The following is a 25,346-nucleotide window of genomic DNA, read 5'->3' on the forward strand; positions in this document are numbered from 1 at the left end:
GGGTGTTTTAGTAAGAACTCAAGATTTGAACTGCTTCCATGTTTGACAGTCATAATGTTATATCATTATGACGTGACAGATCGAAAGTTGACAGATGAGAGTCAGTAAACATCATAAGAGCATTACACGGTAGAACACGTCTCGATTATCAAAAACACAAATCTTACAAAGAATAATATATTTAAGCCGTAAATTCTATAATCATCGGCCTTTTTTCATAACAAATATTGGTTAATAAAAATAACTATTAGTATCCAGAGCATATTATAATATTAAGGAATTTTTAGGAATTACTATCCTGTATTTTATGTTATCCATGTGTTTAAAATTTTTAATTTATGTTACTTAAGATTAAATTATAAATTTATTGCATAATTGTAGTTTTTAGAATGTTGGTACTTAAGATTTATTTTGTATTCTATTCTACATTTAGCAACTGCAAATAGACCAGCGTTTGTTTATTTCCTCCTCTAAAGTTACTTTATACCTTATTTGTGGCCTTAACAAGTTCATAAAATGTGATCTTTTTAAGTGGAATGTTATCTGAAGACTGTATTTCAGAAAGGTTACAAATATCTTTAAGAAAAAAAAAACAATTTGTACATAATCCGCCGCTTTCAGTGCGTAATAAAAATGCCAAAACACCTATAAAATTCCACGATTACGCAGAAAAATATTCCACGTATCACACGAACGTGCCCAGGTCTAATTAAACATCAATTTAAGTACGCTTACTCGACCATAATTAGGCAGAAAATATCGACAATGTTGTGATGTCCGGCAGGTAACGGTGCACCTGCTTGTGTATTTTTTTCCAACTGCCCAAATTAGCGGGTACCCAGTACAGTTTAAGAAGAAACTATTGGAGCACAAAACGCGAAAGGTGGTTGTTAAGTCAAAGCGTATCATATTGGAAATCTGTATTGTTGGGCAAACATAAAATATGAATTCCCACACAAATATAGATATACAGATACATTCATACTATTATCTAGGTTACTGGTACGTTGCCTATCAGCTTACAGGAAATTCATAATAGTAATTTCTTCCGTTTAAATTTCTTATCGACAAAAAAAATATTATGCTAAGCAGATAGGATAGGTAAAAGAGCATCAAAGGGCGGCTTTAAATATAAATCCGGTATTCAGCCTGAAGTTATCGAGGCATAACGAGGTCGAAGGTTCAGCCAAAATATGAAGGGTAAATATAAATGTGAGGGGTCTCGCGCAGTTTTAGGGCTGACGCTTTATGTTGGAATATTTTAAGATAATTTAGGAATTAAAAAAAAAATGAAAGCAGATAATATCATAACTGCACGCTATTTTTAACCAAAACAAACCGTAGGTCATATCACACTAATGCTATGCAAAGTAGCCAAGGAGCAGCTCTCTCATTTTCATAGTATGTTTTCCATTAGCGGAAATTTTTTTAGTACCATAATATATAAATTAATTCTTTTACCTTGATAAGCTTTATGAAACACAGTCTTTAGATAAAATACCAGTAAAACATCTTACATATTATGAACAAAGTCCAATATGTGGTTGACAATTTATATTTTGCAAAAATCATTTTATTTATAATTTTAAATTTGAAGCAAAGATCTTTGGAGAAAAAAAATAAATCAATCAAGTTTTCCCATTACCATTTCGTCCATTGCAGATGATGTATACGCTAAGAACAGTGACAGCAAAGTTCAACAGGAGGACGCAATGTTGAAGGAATATCGGACGAATAAGGAATATCATCAAAAGATGACCCAGAGACGCCCTTAACATCGTATCAAGTTGAAATTTACCTTCACTATAGCCCTTCTTGTGTGCAAATCCTTAATATCTCACCGGTTAATATTTGTTTCATTTATTTACCTGTGTTGAGAATGTACGAAAAGTCATACTTACCTGGTGTAGGGGTTTAACCGTGATCAATAAGGCGGTTCCCCCAGGGTGAGGCCCCTCCATTGCACAAGGGTCGGGCTGACCCTTGCGAGTATCTCTAATGTGGATACCTCGGACACGAAATTTTTGGTAGTCGGGACTGCGTACGCGCTGTCCCGAATTTAATAATTTAAATTAAGAGAACCACTAATTTAGTCATTTTGAACAATACAAAATGCATTTAACCTGACTGGGTCTATTAAGAGGTCAAGTTTTTATATAATTTGCTACACCAGTACCACTTGCGTAAGTATGTGTGCTATACACATACAGAGAGGTACTAGACCATAGCTCTTTCTCCAAGATTATAAGGATAAAAATGTCGCTCAAACAAAGCAACGTAATCTTTAAGCAATATAACAAAATTGAGGTGATTTATGCAAAAACTGCAAACTGAATGAATGAGTCAAAATAAAAAGGAATATTAATAAAACATAGAAGTAATACCACTTATTTGCCTAGAATTTATGTATACGATTTTAGTGAATTTAAAAGAGAAAATAAATTTTCAATAACTGATGCAGTTCTGAGATGATTCTTTTTTTCAAAAGTTCTAAATTAAAAGGAGGTCAAAGTAAATAGTAGTATCTGAGGAAAATTAAAAATTAACTTAACATAATGATTTGGCCCAAAAGATATTATAATAGAAGACCTTTTCAAGTGGCGTGATAAATATGAACTACCTGCATCTTTGCAAGAAGTATACAAGGGTATATTCATTTTTCTATGCAACAAAATGAAAATTAAGTAGAAGTTATCGGTCAAACAAGTATCTTAAGTTATTTTGATTCATAAAACAAGTATGCAGTAGTGTAACCTTGAGAAACCTAGTGAGTGCTTAGATATGATTTAACCAAAAACTGGAAAAGGGCCATTGGCATAAGAAAAAGGGAGATAAAGAAATCAATATCTTGAAATTTCTAATGGCTTTCATGAATTTCTAGTAAGAAGTGATTTTTCCGGACCAGTCTAAAAGCAAAACGTCAAAATTGACAGTGAAATCGGACTTTTCCAAAAATTAACACAAGAAATCTGCTAAATTGTAATAATTAATTTAAAATTGCTAATGACAAATAATTGGTCCCTTAAAACCCAAAGAATTTTATGGTTTTACAATAGTTCAATTATAAGCTATCATTACTTTTCATGGCCTAAAATGGCCTAAGCAATTTAAATCTGAACTACCTGGCCAGGTATCCTTGTAAGAAGTATACAAGGGTATATTGATTTTTCTATAAAACAAAAATAGATGAAATTATGTAGAAATCGTTTATTTTTATCAATAAATCAAGCATACAGTAGGGTAACCTTAAGAAACCTAGAGTGTCCAGAGATGATATAACCAAAAACTGAAAGAGGCACATGAGGCATAAAAAATCCCATTCTCTTTCCCGGATATCTATATAATCTACAACAACCGGAATCATCAAAAGATGACCCCAGATGGCAGAAACATTGTATTAAGTTCAAATTTACCTTCACTAAGGCCCTTCTGGACTGTAAACCCTTAATATCTCACCGGTTAATATTTGTTTCTCGTATTTACCTGCGTGGAGAATTTACGAAAATTCATACTTACCTGGTGTAGGGGTTTAACCGTGATCAATAAGGCGGTTCCCTCAGGGTGAGGCCCTTCCATTGCACAAGGGTCGGGCTGACCTCTGCGAGTATCCCTAATGTGGATACCTCGGACACGGAATTTTTGGTAGTCGGGACTGCGTACGCGCTATCCCGGATTATATAATTTAAATGAAACATTTCATAAGTGATATTACTTCAGTCTGTCAAGTTGCGGTATGCAAAATAATGACAACTCACTGAAAGCATCTAGAAGTGAAGTTTTTATTCATTGTGCTGAATCAGTCTTGAGGAATGAGGATGGTAAACCTTAATTTTATTGAGTCAAAGAGAGTTGTAGAATGTAGAGGTTAAGACTGATTAGGAACCATGCCATAAGATAATGTTTTTCAGCAATCAATAAACGTAAGTATAAAAATTAAGTTAGTTAAACAAAAAATATTTTAAACAGAAAACATCAAATAGTCAAATTAAGCCAAAATACAGGAATATAACCTTCTACAAACCAGGAGTTGTCATATCAAGTGTGGCGATTTTAGCAAAAACTGGAGAGGAGATTGATGATTCGAAATAGTAAAACTACAGAAAAAGAAATCAGATATTTATGGATTTGATGAAGTTCTACCAGCCTAAGGGGAAAATTAACAGTTGAAGACAATTCAGATTTAACCTATACAAGCAATGAGTTAAGTTAATATATTTAAACAGAAAAAACTTTTTTTATAAACCTTTGTTGAAAGAATACCACTTATCTTGATTAAATAAATAAAGTACACACACAATAATGTAAACCTAGAGGGAGATGACAACGCTGAGATAATTTCACAAAAAAAACTGGAAAAGAGTTGAAATAGCAAAAAGGAAGAAGAAATGATTAAGATTGTGAAAAATATAAATCTTTTTCCAAGTAACAAATTGTCAATATAACAGTTAAGCTATATCAAGTGCTTTTACAAAAAGCAAATCAGACTATTAGTAAAAAAAAGTAGTATAATGTACTCCTAAGATCATTGAAAGGATAGAATTAGCATTGCCATGGCACTATGGGCAGTTTGCTTGCTTGCAACATCTCCGATGCAATGATGCCAAAAGCTTATGTAGAAATGGCAAAAAACACTTCAGAATATCATCAAAGTCTTTCAATATTCTAAGATGTACTTCGATTTTCGGAAGGCCTTCGACAGATTGAATCGTAGACGCTATCATTTAAAAAATGGTTCCTTTAGAACTTGCTTTAGTTCATATTTACAAGGTAAGATTTTAGTTGAATAAAAAATGATCTACAAGAACTACAAAAAATCATTTAAATATTATCATAAGCCTTAACAACGAAAAATCTAACAGTATCAAGATTTAAATCAAATAATACTAATGGACCAGTATTTCAGATAATTCTTTTTAAATGTCTAGACCAGTGGGTAAGCGGTTTATTAATGGACCTGGTAATTAACAGTAAATGTAATAATACGTTACCCGATATGATCATCTTATTGTTCAAACTACAATGAGATAAAAATGCTTCGTAATCGATACCTTTTGATGATACTGTTATTGCTGTTGTTGAGGTTATTGATTTTCGGAACTTTAAAGTTTGTATTGAAGATTTGAAAAATGACCCGCAGTGGGATGTTCCGATGGGTTAATTGTTAAGATGGTTTTAACATAAAACGTTTGATTATTTCTATAATTATTATAGATCTATTAGCCAATAATTAAGGTAAGGTAAAATAGATCGAAGAAGAATATATCACAAGCACACACAATTTTATTAATTTATTAATTTTTAGGATTCAATCCTCGCGACCAAAAACATTTACTTGTTAATAATTCCAAAATACTTTTAACCATGAAATAACATTTATTAAGTTACACCCAAAGGTGGAATGCCTCATTGAATAAACAAACGATTTTTTTTCATCAAAATGGTAATCATTCAAACCCACTCAGGGCGCCACTTTAGGTCACAGTTGTATATTGTGCAATTAATCTGCGTTGAGTAAAATTTGCACAACTGAATAACCGAATTTGATTTAGTCATTAAAAATAACCGAGAAAAGCAAATAAATACAGTAAATTCATTTTTTTTCTTTCAAACGATATACGTCAATAGCGACGAGTATGTTCAACTCAATTAATAAACAGTGAGCCCTATCAATCGTTCGATAAATCAACAACCTCGCGACAGATTGAAATTTATGTTGCAACCTGCCATCTTTCTTTGGGTTTCGTTTTGATTCGTTAATTGGTCGGGATAACGGGCTTATCAATAATTAATAACTTACTTAAACATAACGATGAGGAAATATTTTTTAAATACATAATTTACTTGGAGTGTTTTTACATCAAGTGATTGAGATCGATTCACATAATGAAAAACTAGTAAGATTAGTTGTTATGTAGAAATCGGTCAGTCATGTAAGATCAGACTTCCAGATAGCCCACAACCGTGTGATTACATTTTATAGAAGAGATTTAGCATGAGGATTAAGTGTATAGAATTTTTTCGTAACTGCAGTGGGGACTGAGATGTTTTGGTAACCCCAATTCACATACCAGAGACGATGATAGTTTATATTAGCTCGAATGACCTGTGCGCCTAATATGAGTCCCGTAGAGCATGTAATCGGATTCAGGGCCTTTTTAAATCAAAATATTTCACCAAACAAGGAATTCACAAGAACTTATTGAGGCTGCTATCGATGAATGCGTGAATATCCTGCAAGAAACAATTAATATTTAAATTGTTAGAATGCCGAAATGCGTTTAAGACTTGCTAAGCACAGAGGCTTAAAAACTGATGGTTTTGATGGAAAACTGGCTTTATTAAGGGATGCAGCTTTTAAAAGGTAGCAAGTGATTTAGAAGTGATTTTTTTTATATTTTTTAAAAATCTTTGTGTTTAATTAAAAAAAAAAACTCGTCGTACATTTGCCGAAAAGAAGTGGAATATCAATAGATTGTGCATCAAAACACTTTTTGGCTTAAGATAATATGAATTTTTGGTGTTTTTCAATTTAATTTCAGACATTTCAAGTTCTGGCCATCATATAATATATTCTATAGTAATACCTGTTTCGGTAATTTAAAATCAATAATTTTAAAAATATTTACCGAAATTAATGTTTTTTGAAAACATCGATTTGGTATTTTACTAATCAAGTATTATTATTACAACTAAATTTAATCATTAAAAACTAGAATAGCTCAAGTTAAGCGGAGTACAGAAGTACCTTTTTAAACCAATTTTCAGAGCAATATGTAGAAAAATGTTTATCGACTGATTTTATATAGGAGTCCTAGAGATACTCTATATGCAGTTTAGAGGGATGTTTTTAAATTTTAATCATAATTAAAGCAGAAGTCATAAAATATATGACAATTTACATGCAGTTTCAATAAAATATTCCAAGAATATTCAAATTGTTTCCACAAATCATTTACTAAATCTTCCAGAAATGTCTACAGATATCAAGAACAATAATTTTTATAAAAGGTTTGTTAAGTTCTACGTAAATATCGTCCAACATTCAATAGAACATACAATAAATGTGCATGGACTATATTTTGCTGCTAGGGTAATGGCACAAGCAAACAATTAAAAACTTTATAATGAGAAAAAGTTTTTTTTCTTTACTAATTATCTACAATATATTTAGCCTAGGACTATGCATAACTTACTATATAATAAAAAAATAATAGACCTACCAATAACCAATCATTAAAAAAAATGCCAAGTTACACCTTGCTAAGCAACACCTTGATCCGTTACACAACCAACAAACAGTATGATTACCGAAGAAATATACCCATCTGCATGACAACCATCTTTGTCGAACCCAACGTCGGTACTTAGAATATTTCCCCCTACGGCTAAATTGAACATTCATGAGTCACATGCCCACATATCCTAACGAGGTCCAGCACTCAATCCGTTAAGAAACTACGCCCCAGTTCTTCGTTTGCACGTGCATTAACCCTGTGAATGGCGAAAAGTTAATGGATAAGATTAAAAAAATGAACCCCTATCTTTTAATTCTCCCTTGTTGCTATTAGTCAGGTCCATTATGGTCACAAGTTGACGGCTCCATCCCATAAAGTAATATAAATTGCGGAGGGTAAAGTGTGTGAAAATCAGTTTTTTGTTTGCTTTTTCGCAAGGCATTGGTCAGTAGAGTGAAAGACCTTAAAGAGGATTATAGATGGATCATTAACTTGTTTTTTATTATGGGATTAATATGTGAAAATTTTGAAATCATAAGAGAAAATGTTGCATCTAGGCATTTGATGACCTCAATATTTGCCGTTTAAAACTCAAAATTTTCGAATTGTTCAATTTTCAAGAGTATGAATAATGAAATATTAAGAACAATTCAAGAACTAGGACCTTCTGGCTAGTAGATTTGATTGGTAAATTTTTAGAGTAGCTGGAGACTGTTAGGCACATAGTACAACTACAACACCAATATCTTCTCATGTCATTGCTTGTATAAATACTAGGTTATTATAAAATTTCAGAAGATATATAGGAATTAGTGATTTTTTTTAATTTTTAAAGTGCTTCAAAGCAAAAAAAATTATCGAATTCTTGGTAGCAGCAAATTCTGAATTAATGCGTAAAAGCAGTTGGGTATTGTGGCTGATATCTCTTTGTTATTTGAAAAGACTAAAGTGCAGTAAAATTTTTAATTTCCATTATATTCTAACAACTACCCAATGAAGTTTTCATTAAACAGATCTTGAAACCACTTTATATAATTTCAGAAGAAGAAAATTTCCAGTCACTTTATTATAGGAATTACATTATTTTTGGTTGAAAATTAACAATTCCAAGAATTTCTCTCCTCCAAACTTCTTTGTCAAAAATGCCATACTTAAGAAAATAAGAGAGCTTCGAGTTTTTGGATTATACAATTTCCTGTAAAAGAATAAAAGAACACAATAGAACAGACCATACTTTTACTGTAACTATTACCACTTTTAATGTAATTTTTATTTTCGAAACACCGTATATTTTCAAAATTATTTATAATCAAATTCTAACTACATAAATCTGCTAAAAAAAATAGTTCTTGAAAATCCTGAATTATTTATTATAGAATTTCAGGACATTTTTAACAATATAGTCCTCGTTATCACTCTTTTATTTGTTTTTCGTATATCTTTATTTTCCATCTGCCTGTCTTTACTTTGATCTTTCGTCCTTTCTTTTGAGATGACTTCTGCTGAAAATATATTAATTTTCTTCTGAATCTTCTGAAAAGAATGTTATTCATTTTTAAAGTTTGTAGATTATTCGCTCTGTTTCTCTTTATCCTAGCTAAAAACTGGTTTACTAATAAATGATGCAAGAGAAATAAAAAAAAATAAAATTCACTAAATCTTCTTAATAATATCGTTTGTTTTATAACAGCCGGTCTTCTGTAAATTATGTAATAATTTTCAGAGACTTCCAGGCTTTAGACACTTGCGTTTTGACCATATTTTCGATCTTTGCCTTTTCAATTTAACATTTGAGAAATCAGTCCAGCTATGAATATTTTTACGAAATGATTTCTTACATTTTTCTCTTTCGATGATTCTTTTACAAGTAAATCAGAAATATTACGTATTTTCAATAATAATTCTGGTATAAATTTTGTATTCAACACCCAGTCTAAGCATCTGTTTATGACCTGAAAACCCGAAATGTCTTAGCCAAGCCCAATCACAGTGGTAAGTAAATCAATTTCTGGCTGACGGGTCAAAGACCCCCATCGAGATAATTAGTTACATTTTAAGAGTTAATTATTTCAGCGTCCAAGAGTCTTCTTCACGATTATGCGTGGAAACCATCATTACGAGGCGGTTAAATTAGTATTAAACTGCTCTTTAACTCGGTACTAAAAAGTCCGTAAAATCTCTGAAGGATATCTGAAAATGAGTTATTAGACCTTTTAGCGATTTTACGCGGTTTCGACTTTGAATTAAATTGAATAGTCGGCTTGTAACAACTAAGTTGTGGTATCGTAAAAGATGTAAACAAAAAGCTTGACGCTTTTTTTACATAATTTTGTGCTTGTTTTATTGCACATAAGTTTATGGACATGATCATTTGCTTGTACCAGATCTTTTTTCGTATTAAAACTGCCAAAGTTTATTATTTATGTTGTCTTACATCACGAGTTTCTTTTCAAACTTGACTTAAAATTAAATTAACTCTATTGCACTAAAGGACGGAATCAAAATAAATTTGATTTTAAGATACAAACTGAATCAGACAAGAAGTTCCATCAGCTTATTTTTTCCTCGTTGCTCTCTCCCATTTTTCCAATTATACTTCAATATAATTTGGCCCAAGACGGAGAACAAGACAGGAAGTTTTCATTAATTTTAAGTTATGGCGGATTTCTTTTTTTTTTCTTGTTGAAGCTGCTGGTGCGGTTGTTTCGTTTGCTTCTGACAGACATCAGTCTAATATGTTTTATTCATAAAAGTTGATGACGATAAATTGGTTTGCAGACAGAATTAAAGAAAGTTGAATTCGATAATTTAATTCTTGTAAGAGATTTTAAAGCCATAACTATTAATAACAAGTTTATATTTTCTTATAAAAATGCTCTATATGGTTTCAATAATTTAGTATACTATACTTTCCAAATGGTTGTATTCTAACCATTAAACCTATAGAAATGTAATAGTAATGAATAAAACTCCAAGTCAGGGGTCTCAAATATATTGAATACAAAGTCAAAAGATTACAACTGTTTCGCCTGTACTGGGCATCATCAGATCTTTTTGTGTATTCACGAATGAAAAGAAAAACTGATCAACAACCTACATGTAACAAGTCCAGGGTAAAAATGATAACATGATGAAATATAAACAAATCAAAAAATGAAAATGTTTATACAAATGTCTCTTTAGGCAAAAAATCATTTAGGTCTCATATTGACTGCTATTATTTATTATGTTTTAAACTCAACCAAGTATAATAATGTTCAAGTTTCTGATTTAAATTGTAAGCTATACAAGTTGTTAAAGTCTTAAAAAAAATCGTTTCTTCATCATATCCTTATTAACTTCCTACATATTATGTTTATTAAATTTAGCACACACCCTCTGAATATCAACAGCCATTTTCTGATGTAGGAGATTTTTTTAAAGTTTAACCAGTGGCATCCGTACAGGAACAAAGACTAAATATTTTTTTACAATATTATGTACGCCACTGCTTTTTCGTAAAATAAAAACTATTTTTAAAATCCCCATTCATTTTAAGGCATATTCGATTTCTTGACTTTTTTTCGTCCGACATGCAATTACCGCGGAAAAAAAATAAAAACATTTTTAGGCATGTTCATTAAGGCATCAAAAATTAAGGAGTTTAGGACAACTTTTCTTTTTAAGATGACCTTATGATTAACACCCTTAAGGATCAGCATCTTATTCTGTAACACCCTGTACATAATATATTTTCTATATATATATCCAGATATACTCGCTTATCTTTAATATTTATTTGCCTTCAATGATATATTTGATTGATCAAGAATTGTTAAAATACATTATATAGTTAATTTTAAATGTGAATTTTCACTCTATTTTTCATCTTCTGGATAAATAATGATTTTTGTGAAATACGTCTCAACAGTTGCTATTCCATCAATCATAAAATAATTTACATTTACACACAATACATTTTTCGAGTTTTATACAGTATAGGATTATCTGAAGGTGAATCAATACTCAGTAATCCAATTTGATAAGTAGAACGAAAATATTGATAAGGATTGATAGTTTCAATCACCTGTCACTCTTTTAATCATTATATTTATATAATTTTACAAATAATTGGCTATAATATAAGTAGTGCAAGAAAATTATGAACGCCTCAAAATGGAAGTGTTATCACCTTAAATATCACTTTCATTCCAACTCTAATATACAGTTTTATTTGAAATTTGTATATAGAGTTTCCGGTCACTGTATGCAGAACTTGTCAAAGCATCTACCTAGGTATATTTTCATTCCATTCAACCATTAGCAATGTTTAAAAAAATATTTGGCCATTCATACATCTACCTTTGGTCACTTTTCTTTAGATTCTCCTGTTAAAACACTACCTTTTTACGATTTGGGACATTATAAATACGTATATACAAAAATTTTTCTGGGTTCATCTAAAAAGTTAGTATGCTAAAGACACTTTATTATCTTTTGGTTTTACTTAACTAATACCAATAACTTTACTTACTAAAGTTATTGGTAATCCAAATTATTACCTGAATCCATTTTTCGGACTAAGTCCGGTGTAAATAACAATTTTTTACGATCCTTTATGACTTATTCAGCCCTCTCAACCATATGCACAAATTACTAAAAAAATTATTGGCTTAATTTTTCCTTTTTAAAAGAATTATACCTTTAAAAAGAAAGTAATTATACTGGACGTAATTTCTCATAAATCCGAGCTATATAAGGAACTATATACAACATGGCACACGCATATCGTGACATACCGATAAGTGTTCAACGAACGGTATTGTTTAACAATATAATAAAAATGTCCCGATTTTTTCGGTATTTAGCAATTGTTGTACCCAAGCAGACGGTTAAATTGCGACAAACAATTGTTTATACGTCTTGTCTTGTCTGATGGTATTGTAGTTATTCGTTACGTTTATTGGTTGCATAATGAACTGGTAATTTAATTATGAAGGATAATGTAGAGGTTTTGGGCGCTGTTGTAATGCATTGGTATTTTTACTACCACATGGCACATAACCCAATTCACCTAATTAATATAAATAATAAAAGTAAAGTGTAAAGTCCTTTTCCGCGAGTCAAACTAACTCATTAAGACTCGTAAATTATGTCACATTTTTTAAAATTTTAATATAACACTTCCACAGATAACTGAAGTTTCTAATTAAATACTTTTGGATTAATCCAAAAGCGTCAACAAAACTACCCTAGTTTATACTCTTTCAAACGACAAATACCAATAAATGTACAAATCATTTAGCATGAACAAATAAATAAATGAAACCCTCACACGTAACACCTTGACCAGATAATAACGTATTTATGGCGATAACGATCAAATCAAAATCCGAATCACAACACAGGAGAGCAATCTCATAATGTGGCGACCCACCTGCATATCATTGTGCTCGCTATATACGCCACAGTCCTCCCAGTTACCTAACGATTATGTTAGATCCCAGATAAGCAAATAAACAATCGTAATAAGGCATTACTAATTTGAATTTCTCTCTTCGGCGAACAGGTTTTGTTGTCTCCATATCTGTGCCTTTGTGATTTAAGCGTGCTGTCACCCATATATGTCACGAATTACTGAATCTATGTCGGTTTAGTGTAACTAGACTGGGTACCTGGGTATTGAGAAAATTATTATCGGGCTAGATAATAAAACAACTAACTTTCTCTTCATGTTAAGTGTGATTTTTCTTCACGTATGTCAAACATTTATTAATTATCGGGACTAAAACACTCACTTAAAAATTTGCAAAAAATATCTCATAAAATTAACAACTTTTACTAAATTTTCCACTTGAGATATTTGGCTTTCTCCTAAATTATCAATGGCTTGCTAACCATCTTAATTTTCTTTGATCTCTTTGTTAATCTATTCTATTATTATTTTACATGGTTAAGTATCAATGTTAGGAATGCCTGTAATTATACACCATTTATTTTCTAATGTCGCAATTGAATTAGTGGTACTATTATTATTTATAATATACTATAATATGATACAGAAACAGAGCGAGCAAATTCGCTTTTAAGTCGTATTATAGAAAACATTGAAAACTATTGCAAAGAAATAAAACCTTTTCTTAGAATGACTTGATTTGACTTTTAAGGCCAATCATTCTAAGGATTTGTTAAGGTCATTCATCAAATATGAATTGTTTAATGAACTTTTTTTTTATCCAAGTTTCTTTTTGAAAATTTAAGTAAATCAATAGTAATACCACAGATGTAAATAGCTCAGCACAGTGCGGAGCTATTTACATCTGTGGTAATACTATTAGACCAAATAACCAGTCAGTCAACGTTTCAGGTGTTGACATCTTTGCTTTAATATAGAAGGAAAAAAAAGATGTAAATAATAAGGGAGAAATATTTCAAAATACATTGTGCACCAATTATTTTACTAGATTCAAATCATAGCTTAAGAAGAAAGTTTTTCACATAAAAAAATGATTGATTCTTTGAGCAGGATTTGAAGAAAGTTGGAGTCATACAAGAGCCGTTCATTTAAATGCTATACTCATATATGCCAAAATATCCGCTTTTATTTGCTATTACAGAGAACGGCTCAATAACTTCTGTAATCAATAAATCATTAACAGAAAATATATAGGAGTAGAAAGCACATCAATAAAAGAAGAAGCAACTGTATAAAATAGAGGATAAAAAAGATAATGTGTATTTACTGAATATAACAAGAAAATTAATTAACGTTGAGATGGTAGCTAGTGAATATATGCTACTACTAAAGGTGTCACAGTGCAAGGCTCTACAGTAATACCTGACCTGCTCAAATAATTTGAATTTCCTAAAAAATAAAACTATCCATAACTACGTCGTGATGTATTTAAAGCTTTACTTTCATCCTCGTGGGATAAAACACGTTTAATTCCGAATCGATCCAAATGAAACCAGTCGACAGTGTGTGGGCAGCCACACCAGGAAAAGAAATCCGATACAGGCGTAAATTAAATTGTTTTCATTGTTAGGCTAATGGATATATTTATATCTATCTCAATAGTTTTATGGTTCACCATTTTGACTAGTCCCGTGCCGACGCAAGTTAGTGCAAACCTATCGGAGCTATAAACTATAACGATTTTTTTGCGTTGGAAGAGATAGACATTTCATAGTATTAACAAACAATGAGAGATCGTTCGTTTATTTATTAATTAACTCGTCCATTCAATATTCAGATCACGTTACTGTTTTAAATATATAATTACAATAATGCGGTATTATTTATTGTTGTTGATGGTAGCGCAGCAGATTCCCAAAGAGTATTCGGTTACGGCAATTTGTACCTACCTACGCCCGTTTTTTCTATGGTACAATAATAAAACTGTAACGCACATGTTTTATGTGCTGCTGTAATTACATACGATGATTTAATTTGGCCTTCAGATTGGATTACTTGTCCCACGCGATCAATTGATGGAAGGAAAGAGGTTGACGGTACGATCGACTGATTCCCATGGTTATACTGTTTATTATGTTATGTAAATGGTCCTGGGTTTTGGAGAAATTGCTTCCAAAAAAGCCGTTTATATGAAAGTATCAGACGGTTTGGAAATTATGCTTTTAATTACGACAAAGGATGTGTGGAAGAAGTTTTTGTTATCCTTTTAAAGCTTCAAAAACTATTGTATATCAAGTATTTTTCTGCAATAATTTGAAGGTGCAAAACTTCTTCTCTAGTTGAAATCATCATCAAATAAAGCTGCGGCCTTAAAAACGCTCATAAAGCAACAATAAAAACTGAACAAGTCTTCCATATCTTCATTTCATTAACTCACTTAATACCTTTTCAACAAAAATAACTTCAAAAGAATGTCAACTGGGCACAAGAAGTTAAATATATAAAGATCCGTACCGACGATAATTCCCTTTTTGCAGTGGTTGTTCTCAATCAACTAGACGTGACAGATTATACACTTGTGCCGGATTGAAGTATGCACTTGTCGGCCCGATGATGGTAATTTAGTCATTATCTGTTACACGTCTTGATGACGGCGTCATCATCGATTGCCCCGGTGCCGCTGATCAAGTAAACAGTTGTTCTTACTTAATTCCAAGGTAACCGTGACAAGAATGCGCCTGGGTATGTGTGTGTTAATCACATCAAGTTGTAAATGGACACAGTTTCGCTTTTATCTTTGGAATTGATAATTGAGTCTTATGGAAAGTAGTTGGTCGGACTATGGTGGTAACAATTACTTCAGGTGTATCATTATTCACACTCAATTTATAAAAATGCTTACAAATCTTTCCATGGTATTCTTTTTGTTTTTTGACTTGTTTTATGCCTTATTAAAAGAGTAACAGTCAATTCTGTGACAGAATGTTTTATAATTTGTGGGTCCATGTTTTCCAATATATATTTTCTTATAAATTTTTGCATAAATTTAAAAACTGTCACTCGAAATGTAAGCTCTACAAAGCTAACAAAACTCGACTATGTGTATTTTCCAATAAAAAAAAATAGTTGCAAAAAATGATGATCAAGGCTTCTCCTATTGTATTTGATCAGTGACAGAGATCAGACATGGTCGACTGGTCTGTGATTTACGATTTATTATTTAATTTGAGGAAAAACGAAAAAAATATGAATAAGAGTAATTATGGACAGAACTGCGATATGGTTGCTAAATTTGGCTTTCGGTCAAATACCCCGAACTGACTGTGGTTAGATACCTAATTATTATATACTAATTTTAGCAATTTATGGTTATTTTTGGCAAAATATTATATAAAATGTATGAGTACATAATAAATAATTTAATTTATAGAAATTATAAAAAACTCAAAGTATATTAAAATAAATGTGAATAAAAATTTGAAACAAAGGATGATAGGCACTGAAATAAAAAGCAACAAAATATTAATTACCTAAATATAATTGTTTTTAACCTTATAAATTGTACTTTAGCAAGAAATCATTAACAAATAGTGTATTGCTTTCAAGGATGGAAGAACAAGTACTAAAGATTAATTTTTTTCAATTAAAAATAGAATATTTTTAAATTTTTAACGCAAAAAATGATAAAAACAATGCAAAAAATTCAACTGTATTTTAGTCAGTTAAGTTTATGATTAAAATACTTAATTATTACAATGATTTTCTCTAATATTATTATCATAATACCGCAATTTTATGTCACACCTTATAAAATACTATATCAGAATTCAGAAGTAGTGTCACTTTATATAAACTCTTTATAAATGTACACTTTATAATGACACGCGACGTTTTGATTTTTTTATCAAGCTATTTTCAAAATAAAAGCTGAAATTATTCAGAAATTAAAAAAGGAAAAGTCGCATGAGTATTTAAAAAAATAAAAACATTTATTATAGAAAGTTTGTCCTTTTATTTCATTTTAAAACCGCATTTTAATATGCATCAAATTACACAACTTTGCAATAATTTAACCGAATTAAACCTTTTTTTTTGCTAATTTATTAAGTTGTTTTACATATTTTTTTTTACTTTACTTATTATTAATTAATAATTTTATAGAATAGCCTATTTTCACAATTTTAGTGCCTTAAAGCTGATTAAATATTACAAATGTTAACATGATTAAAATAAGAATGAGAAGTAGCACTTAAAAGGACTAACGTTCTAGAAACAATCTATATAGAAGTAAGCAATAGATGCATTAATCAGCCAATATTTTTAAAATTAAATAAAAAAATGTGAAAATTGTATATAGTAATGTATAAAAAAAATAAAAGAGCAATAAATTATGTATTGTATTAAAATGTAAGTATACGAAAATATATAGGTTCTAGTCGACATTTTTAAATATGAAATGGTAAGCTAACCTTCTTTGGACTATTTTAAGCAAAAAAAATTGGAGGATGAATAATTTTAAATTTTAAGAAAATAATTTTTAAATGTGTGATAAAAATAAATTTAATTTTTAAATTCATGACAATGTATCTATAACTGATCTATTCCAGGCAGTTGAAGAGAGAATTTTTATTTTGCAACTGCCTGGAAGAAAACATTATATTATGTATTCCAGACAGATGAAGAAACATAATTTTCTTGGGTTTTTCTTAAATTGCCTGGAAGACAGAATTGATTGACTTATTCTAGGCAGTTGCTGAGAAGAAAACCTAATTTCTTTGGACGTTTCTGCAACTGTCTGGATAATAACATGATATTTTCTATTCCAGGTAGTCGAGGACCAAAGAAGCTCAACTACCTGTGAGAAAACATAATATTTTTAGCTGGTTCTTCAACTACCTGCCCATTTTCTTTATTTTTTTTCAACATCTTTAAAGAAACAAATCTTTGATCTGTTCCCAGCAGCATTTTTTTTCAATCATAAACAAATAAATGTCATTCAAAAATTATACGTGCAACATTTGTTATTGTGTATTAATAAGTTAAAATAGAGTGATCATATTATCCATTTTCATCAGGGTACAAGAAATCGACAAAATAGACCGCAAGTATCAAAATTGAAAAAAGTATTGGTCAACGATATTTTGGTTATATAGCTCCAAAAGCTTTCAATTTACTTCCTAGAAAAAAATTCCAAATCTGCAATTAAACTCTGGATCCAGTAAACAGGCTGCATTATTTTCGATAAATTAATTAACCAACATAGATTTCTTTAGAAAATATATAGGTATGACATTTTCTCTTCAGAAGTGACCAACAAATACCAAACTGTGACAAAATATTTTAATACCACATTTATCAGTAACAAGCTACAAAATTGTGCAGCTTCTGTGATTAAACCGCTTATTACCTCTAAGGTTTCTATGTGTATTACATTTTATTTTAATTTAAGTAATTTGTGTTTTTGGCTTAATAAACGTATTACATTATTATTAAAGTGCTTAGGCAATTAAAGTAATTTTTGTATTTCTTTGAGACATTTAAAGTCATTTTAAATTTTTCTGGATTAAAGTCAAATTTTGATTTATTTTTCCCTACAATTTCTTCTATGGAGGTCAACAAATTTTGGTTTGCCTATGCAATAGATGTAATTTTTTGCTTCTTCTAGGCAGTTGGGTTTTTCCATTTTTTGATTATGAAAAATTGTTGGGTTTTACACAGTAAAACATTTTTTTTGCCTGCAAGTTATTTTTGTTTTTGTTCAGACAGTAAAATTTTTTAATTTCAGTAAATAGTGAGACTAGGCACCTGTGTCTGCATAAGGTATATATTTGTCAGTGCTGTGTATTGGCTTGTGTACAAATAGTGAAATTATAATATGACAACACTGCTATGTACCTTCTGTGATTAACCCGCAAAATGTATATACTTACTCTATTCGCTTCAAAGTACTTTTTCTACTCAAATTTTAAAATATTGCAATTTCTAATTATTATTCTACATTACCAATATGTGACTGAAGAATTATCTAATATTGTTCTTAAAATAATATTATATAAAAGAATATTTCTTGCATATGCTACTCACATTCATAGTAATACCTATGCCTCTATTGAACCATCACATATCTATTATATGATACTGTACCACAAGTTCTATGCTATAGGCATGAGTAAAATAAGTCAAGAATGAGGAGTTTGTTACATAACATGCATAAAGCATGAATATTGCAATATTAAATTTTTTGAGGTATTTTATAATTTATTAATATATACAAGTAATATTCTTGGGAATATTTCTGAAAGATTGACAAGAAATGAGAATAGCATTCGGCCTGAGGAAGTGCTAAAATAATATCTAGATTATTATTTAAGCACTTAAGAAATTTAAGATCAAAACTTGCCACTTACATTTTTTTCATGTATCTCTTCCGAGCGATTAACGAGTACGATTCCCTATTGCCGCCACTGAAATATTTCATCTTTAGACCCATAAGTGAGTCTCCTCGTCAGAACTATATAAAATATCCTTAATATAATATGAATATCACAAATTCGATTGCAGTTATATTGCACACCGGTCACGTCACCAATTAAATAATCCGTCAAATCCAGGAAATGTTATAATGCACACGACACTCGTCATAAAACTAAACCGAAATTCCTTAACCCATGTTGGCCAGAAAGCAAACAAAATCCACTAGCACTCGATCAATGAATGTTTAGTTTAAATACGCGACCCACGTGAAATTTCAATTCGTACGATAGAGTAGCATGACCCTACCGTAAACCCAATGAACGCCGACTGAAAACTTGAAAAGCCGGAGGACTACGGGCCTTCGCCAAAGGGGACTACACGGTCTGCGCCCCACTATACGATATACGCTGCCGTTTGTTTCAGATCGAACCGTATCAATTTGTGCTCTTTAAGGGGACGACTCATTTCGGTTTCGTTGATCGATTTTGCATAAATATGCACAAATTGATAAAAAAAAACGGTGCATGTATATTTTTTTAATCGGCTTACATGGAAGCATAGATTTTTCTGCCGAAAAATGCTTTTCCTGAATTTCGGACGAACTACAACAGCACAAAATTGTAAAGTGTAGAGAAGCGGTGGTTGAATACAGACCACGAACTTACGCGAAACGAATAAATACCTATACCTGTATACCTGGACTGCCAATTCAATGAAAAGCTATATATTTGTGTTCTGTGATGAAAAGTAAATGACCACTACTAGAGGGCCATTTTGCGTGATTGTGTTCTTTCGATGTTGGTCACTCTGACAAATTTTAGTTGTGCCAATTGTAGGGAAACAAAACAATTAAAGTTTTTGAGTCTTACATAAACTTTTTAAAGTCTTACATATAGGTAAGAGTTTAAGATAGTTGCCTTAGATCTGTGATTTTTCTTGTACTTCTTTAAGGATTTCGTTAAAATTTATGAAAGAAAGTAATCCTCCCCTAAAATGAGACAAAGTTTCAATCAACTTGGGATAGATGCATGCACTTTAAAATATTTGTTTTATTATTCTGATAATCTTGAATCTTATAAATCCTAATACCATAAAAATGATGATCTTTATTTAAATGTTTGCTTGTATTTACTTAACAAATTTAGTTAAGAACACTTTTATTTTCTTTCTATTTTTACTTTACTACTTCTAATTTTCTTCTATAAACAGAGTTTCCACATTAATAGGTACAACCATCTGTAAAAATCAAAATATAGATGATTTTATGAGGGTCTATAATTAAAATAAATAAAGGTTTATATCGTAAAAATAAACTCTATATATTATACTATGATAAACAACACAGTCAGACAATTTACAATAATTCAGTTTTCAGAAACACTGAACGAAATACGTTTAAATAAGGATGCTAATACATTGAATTGACGAATGTATCCACGTATTAAATAAGGAATAATGATTTTTATATCTCAATGCATTAGCAGTCATATCATATAGCAGGTATATTTATTAAGTTCGCGCAGTTGCCTAGTTTTCAGTGTTGCCAACAAAAGATATATGAAAGAAAGGTAATGAAGTTGATGACGCTGTCGTTTGACATGTGATCTGTCATGAACTTAAGTATAAAAAGTCGTGACTTGTGCACTTTCTTCACTCATAAATGATGAACTCATATTAGATATTATATACAAATCGTAGTTTAAAAACTAATGAAGGTGCCTTAATTTTAAAATGCTTTAAATTTATATCCTTATAAAATATGACTTTGTAGGAGGATATTGTCTATGTTCTGGAAAGCTTTCCTTAAAGAAGTAAAATATTATGCGATCTCTACCTTACAAGCTTCATACATGAGTACAATAGCGTTTTGTTCTCATAACACACCTACCCCAGGTCTCGATCCCTCGCTCAAGAAGAAGCGTGCCTATAAAAATCAGCAAAAGTGTCAAATTATAAAAAGGGCCAAGTCGCCCAAGACAGGCCCGAAAAAACAACCTCCTGAATACGATAGAAAATCTGGTGAAAATATATTTTGTATGCGAAATATGGAGGGGGTTTATTGCTCTTTTAGACAGGCGCCAAGACTAAGGTAATTAAAAGGGTGAAAAAATGGTCGGGACAGAAGAGCAATTATACATGCAATAGATAAGAACTGTGGGATTTACCAATAATTTTATGTACACAGGCAATCGTTTTAAAGTGTAAGCTTCATAAAGTAATAAAAAACACAAAAAAAAATTGTAAAAGCGTAGGTAAGATTAGTGTACATTCATAATTTTTCTTGAAGGTATGAAAATTACATCCAGGAAAGATCCGGCATTGACGCATCTGAGAGATATTTATTCAACTAATGTTGTCGCCTTCAGCATAACTTCCATTAGATATAATATACTTGTGCCAGCGCTTCTTCCAATCCTCGAAACACATCAATATTAAGAATATATTTCAAAATATTAAAACTGAATTCTATGGAATTCTCAATTAAATATCTCCGACTCAATATCGTCATGCACTTTAACCAAACAAGAATGGCACCCCTTCATGTTTCTAAACGATTAATCACAAATCTTCCCTTTCATTTTCAAATAATAGAAACTTATTTAAAATGTCACATGGTTCAAGATTGATCGTGCCGATCATAGATTGATTCATGGATTAAGCCGTCAATATACAGGAAAATAATCAAAAGCATGTCGAAGGGAACGGAGGTTTTTAATGGTGTTTTAGGGGTGAACCGGCTTGTTTTCTAGGGGATGATGGTGTCTAAGTATATTGACCTGGTATATTTTTTATTTGATAAATTGATTCTTTGGCAAACATTTATAAAAAATTATAGGGAAAATATTAGCAAAAGCTACTCTATATAAGATTTTTATACACTGAATGTTTCAATAGGAGGTTAAAATTTTAGTGCTCAATAAAACATGGTTTTCTGTAGTATTGAAATATTTATGGATTTAGAATTTAGAAAATATATATTTGGGAATTATGTATAAACAAAATATCTTATGAAAAAAAACTCTTTTGACGAAATTTTCAATAACGTTATTGTATAAATGTGGTGGCATTTTATTGATACAACGTCTAATTTCAGCTTTCAATCTCTTTCAGGTTGCAAACAAATGGTTGGAGCAAACTCGTAAGTGTCCTGTAGAGACCACATGTAATTAATATCAATAGCCTTCAAATGAGACAGAATAAACTGTGTTATCATTGCACAATAACGTTCGCCATTCATTCTTCGTTTTCGAAGAAAAACGGTCCAATTATTCCTCTAGAGTCTAGACCATAAAGCACATCATACACGTGACACGTTTTGGATCCATTGCTTTTTGATGAATAATTCGTGGATTTTATAAGCAAAAATTGGCTTCATCATTGAAAATGATTTTGTTTGCAAAATCAGCAGGTTGCTCAAGGATCTAATTGGTGAATTTTCTTCGCTGTTCATGGACTGCTGACAGAAGTTGTTGAGTCAGTTAGATTTTGCAGGCATGCAGCTGTAAATCTTTAGTGAGAATTCGCTGAAAAGTGCCTGTTCAAATGTAAATTTTTGTGCTCGATTAACGAATTAACGTCTCTGGTGTTTCTGTCAGACTCTTACGAACTGATGTGATGTTTTATCATTAAGGACCTTGTATCGCATGTTTCACATCATTAACCGAACCAGCACTTTCGAATGTTTTGATTATTGTTTTCACAGTAGATGAATTAGGAACATTATATCAACTGAACTTTGGACGCACTTTACGAATAATGGCAATTAAACTTCCGTCATTTTGATAATAATGTATGACAATCAGGACGTGTTGTTCTACCGTGTTCCATTTGTCAACTTTCCATCTGTCACATCATCTTTATGTGACATTATGAATATGACGTGACAGATTGGAAACATGGCGCGCAATTCAAATCCTGGGTTCTCATTGAAACACCTTTTATAGGACCACCAATTCGTTATATATTACCTAGAAATCCCCTTAAGTAAGGAGATCAATATCATTTTTTTTCACTTATTTTCCATATTCAGTTTTCATTTCTCTACTGCTGTTTGTGTCATCGGAAAAATTTGCTGTCCTGTATAGTTTACCCAATCACTTATAAAAAACATTATCTTATTACTATTCTTTGCGAAACCTTACACTGCGATGGTTTATTAATTTGAAAATTTATCTTTTCACTTGTTTTATATATCCCTTTTTAATTTTTCTATATTGAATAAAAAAACATTTATATAGACAGAGAATCACGTACGAGTAGATGGTCAAGGAGATGTTAAAGGAAAGGTAACTTGAAAGACACGAATAATATAGTATAAGAGCCTTTAAGGTATCCCTGATTTAATTAAGGCTGAGTTCATTAATATCAAGTGAACCAATATTATACTCCCTTTTCTTCTAATAAAAATAAAAAAGGCATCCGCCACCATAAACCTCTCTTCACCTAAATTATAAATGCCTTAAAAAGGCCTTGTTATAAAGTCAAAATATGTTTGTAAGCGGCTTTTTTTCAAACTGAACTTCTAACAAAACAATGGGCCACTCGGGTAATACTCAAAACAAAATATTAAAATATTAAACAGCTAATAAATCCTGAAGAGGCTTGAAAGGGGACCGCCTCATTTAGGGCCCACCAAATGTTTGCACGCTTTTCGAGAAAACAAAAGCGACGCTTTCGGTGCGAGCTTTTAAAAGCTCAAAAACAATGAGGGCCCAAACTGGTCCCAGTGCATATAAAAAATGTAAAGGGCCCGATTTCGTAAGTGCATGTTGGCAAGTTTTTTTTAAGGAACTTAATGTGAATATTATGTAAGTATAATGTATTGAGGTAAGCTAACTGTTTATATTTACGGTAGCAGTTAATCGGTTGAAATGGATGCTTTTAGGAATTTACATTGATTATGAAGCTGCAATTTGTCCTGATGTGAATTTAATAGGCTTATTATGCAAAAATTTTGATTGTTTTATAGAGTGTGCCTTAAGCGTGAAAGAATGGTAGAATTAATGAAGCAATTAATAAAGAACTAGTTGGAATAGGAAAAGGATTTAAAAAAAAAGTTAAGGCATGGTAATTATCAAATTAAGAGTAAAGGAAGTCCTTAATGTCAATATTGCTTATGATTCTATAAAGTCTGCAACCCATTGTGAAATATATGAAAAACTGAAAGACAGATTTAAAATAGAGGTAAGGCAGAAGAATATTTAGGCAAAGAAACTGAAAATGTGTACACTTGACTTGGTGTTGAAATTGAAAGGCAATAAAATTCTATTAAACAGCAGGGCTAAACTACTAGAAAAAAAATCAATATATGTACATACACACAACATCCTTTATATTGTAGGCAACATTGGCCTGTATCTCCAGTAAATTATGTAGAAGATTGCAAGAAGTGTGCTTCATAAACTGTTCTATCAAAGTTTCATCAAAAGCATTATTGAAACCATTGCAAAAATAATTTTTACCAGAAAAATTCATATTGTCCCAAAAGTTAAAAGGTCACATTATTTATTTAGAAGCAACTCTTGAAGCTGAAAGTTTAATGGCAATATTAATGAAGTGAAGTGAAGAACGTAAACGTCTAACAAAGGATATTTAGCAAAGTTGAGAAATGTGTAAAACAATTTGCAAAATTTAATGAAGTAATATACGCAAATGAGATCAAGTATCATGAAAAGATATTGCAGCTTATCTATGACTCTGTAGGTTAAGAATATTACATGATCCAATTAAAAGGTTTTGTTGATGGCTGTGTCATCCTCAATGTAATTTATATGAATTGAAGCAAGCATTTCGAGCAAAATCTCTGGAAAAATTCTGAACCCGATGCTTTTTCCCTATTTTTTTAATAACTTTATTAACTCTGGGAAAATGGATAGATTTTTCAAAGTACTAGTAAAACTTTTGGATCAAATTCACTTGGGTTCCAAAGATGTGATGATCTGTTTGTCTCATAACCAAATAGCTAAAATCCAAGAGCAAAGACTCAGAGTCTGCATTGGGGATGCCAACCAGTACTACATTTATAAAGAAATATGAATCTGGGTTAAGAGACAGCACCCAACTCATTGAAAAGAAATGAGACAGTTGAACAGAGATAATGAATTTATGAAAACCGCATAAAAACCTTCTAACTTTAGGTACAAGGAGTAAATTGAGAGTAATTCCATAATTACTCTATAACTCTTGATTCCATAATCAAGAGTTCAGGCTGGACGATTTCTACAAAGGGAAAAAATAGCTTA

General features: G+C 31.0%; 1 protein-coding gene, 1 long non-coding RNA gene and 2 other non-coding genes across 9 annotated transcripts in view; 3 read left to right on the top strand and 1 right to left on the bottom strand.

Moving 5' to 3' along the window:
- Positions 1-25,346, bottom strand: part of LOC126737314 (rap1 GTPase-activating protein 1) — a 349,016-nt gene that overhangs the window by 195,105 nt on the left and 128,565 nt on the right. Inside the window, exon 1 of one of the 6 annotated variants that reach the window (XM_050442175.1) lies at positions 19,038-19,421. The exons of the other annotated variants lie outside the window; for them this stretch is intronic. Coding sequence (XP_050298132.1) covers positions 19,038-19,120 — 83 coding nt within the window. The 5' untranslated portion in view covers positions 19,121-19,421. Of the gene's footprint in view, positions 1-19,037; positions 19,422-25,346 lie in introns of those variants that run through there. 6 annotated transcript variants of the gene reach the window in all.
- LOC126738072 (U1 spliceosomal RNA) lies at positions 1,894-2,058 on the top strand. Its single transcript, XR_007661218.1, has one exon. It is a non-coding gene; the product is annotated as a U1 spliceosomal RNA (small nuclear RNA).
- Positions 3,509-3,672, top strand: LOC126738073 (U1 spliceosomal RNA). The gene has a single exon (XR_007661219.1). It is a non-coding gene; the product is annotated as a U1 spliceosomal RNA (small nuclear RNA).
- LOC126737318 (uncharacterized) lies at positions 20,658-22,052 on the top strand. The gene is made up of 2 exons (XR_007660992.1): positions 20,658-20,819; positions 20,876-22,052. It is a non-coding gene; the product is annotated as an uncharacterized LOC126737318 (long non-coding RNA).

This window comes from Anthonomus grandis, chromosome 6 (assembly GCF_022605725.1).
Source record: "Anthonomus grandis grandis chromosome 6, icAntGran1.3, whole genome shotgun sequence".
Taxonomy (NCBI): Eukaryota; Metazoa; Arthropoda; class Insecta; order Coleoptera; family Curculionidae; genus Anthonomus; species Anthonomus grandis.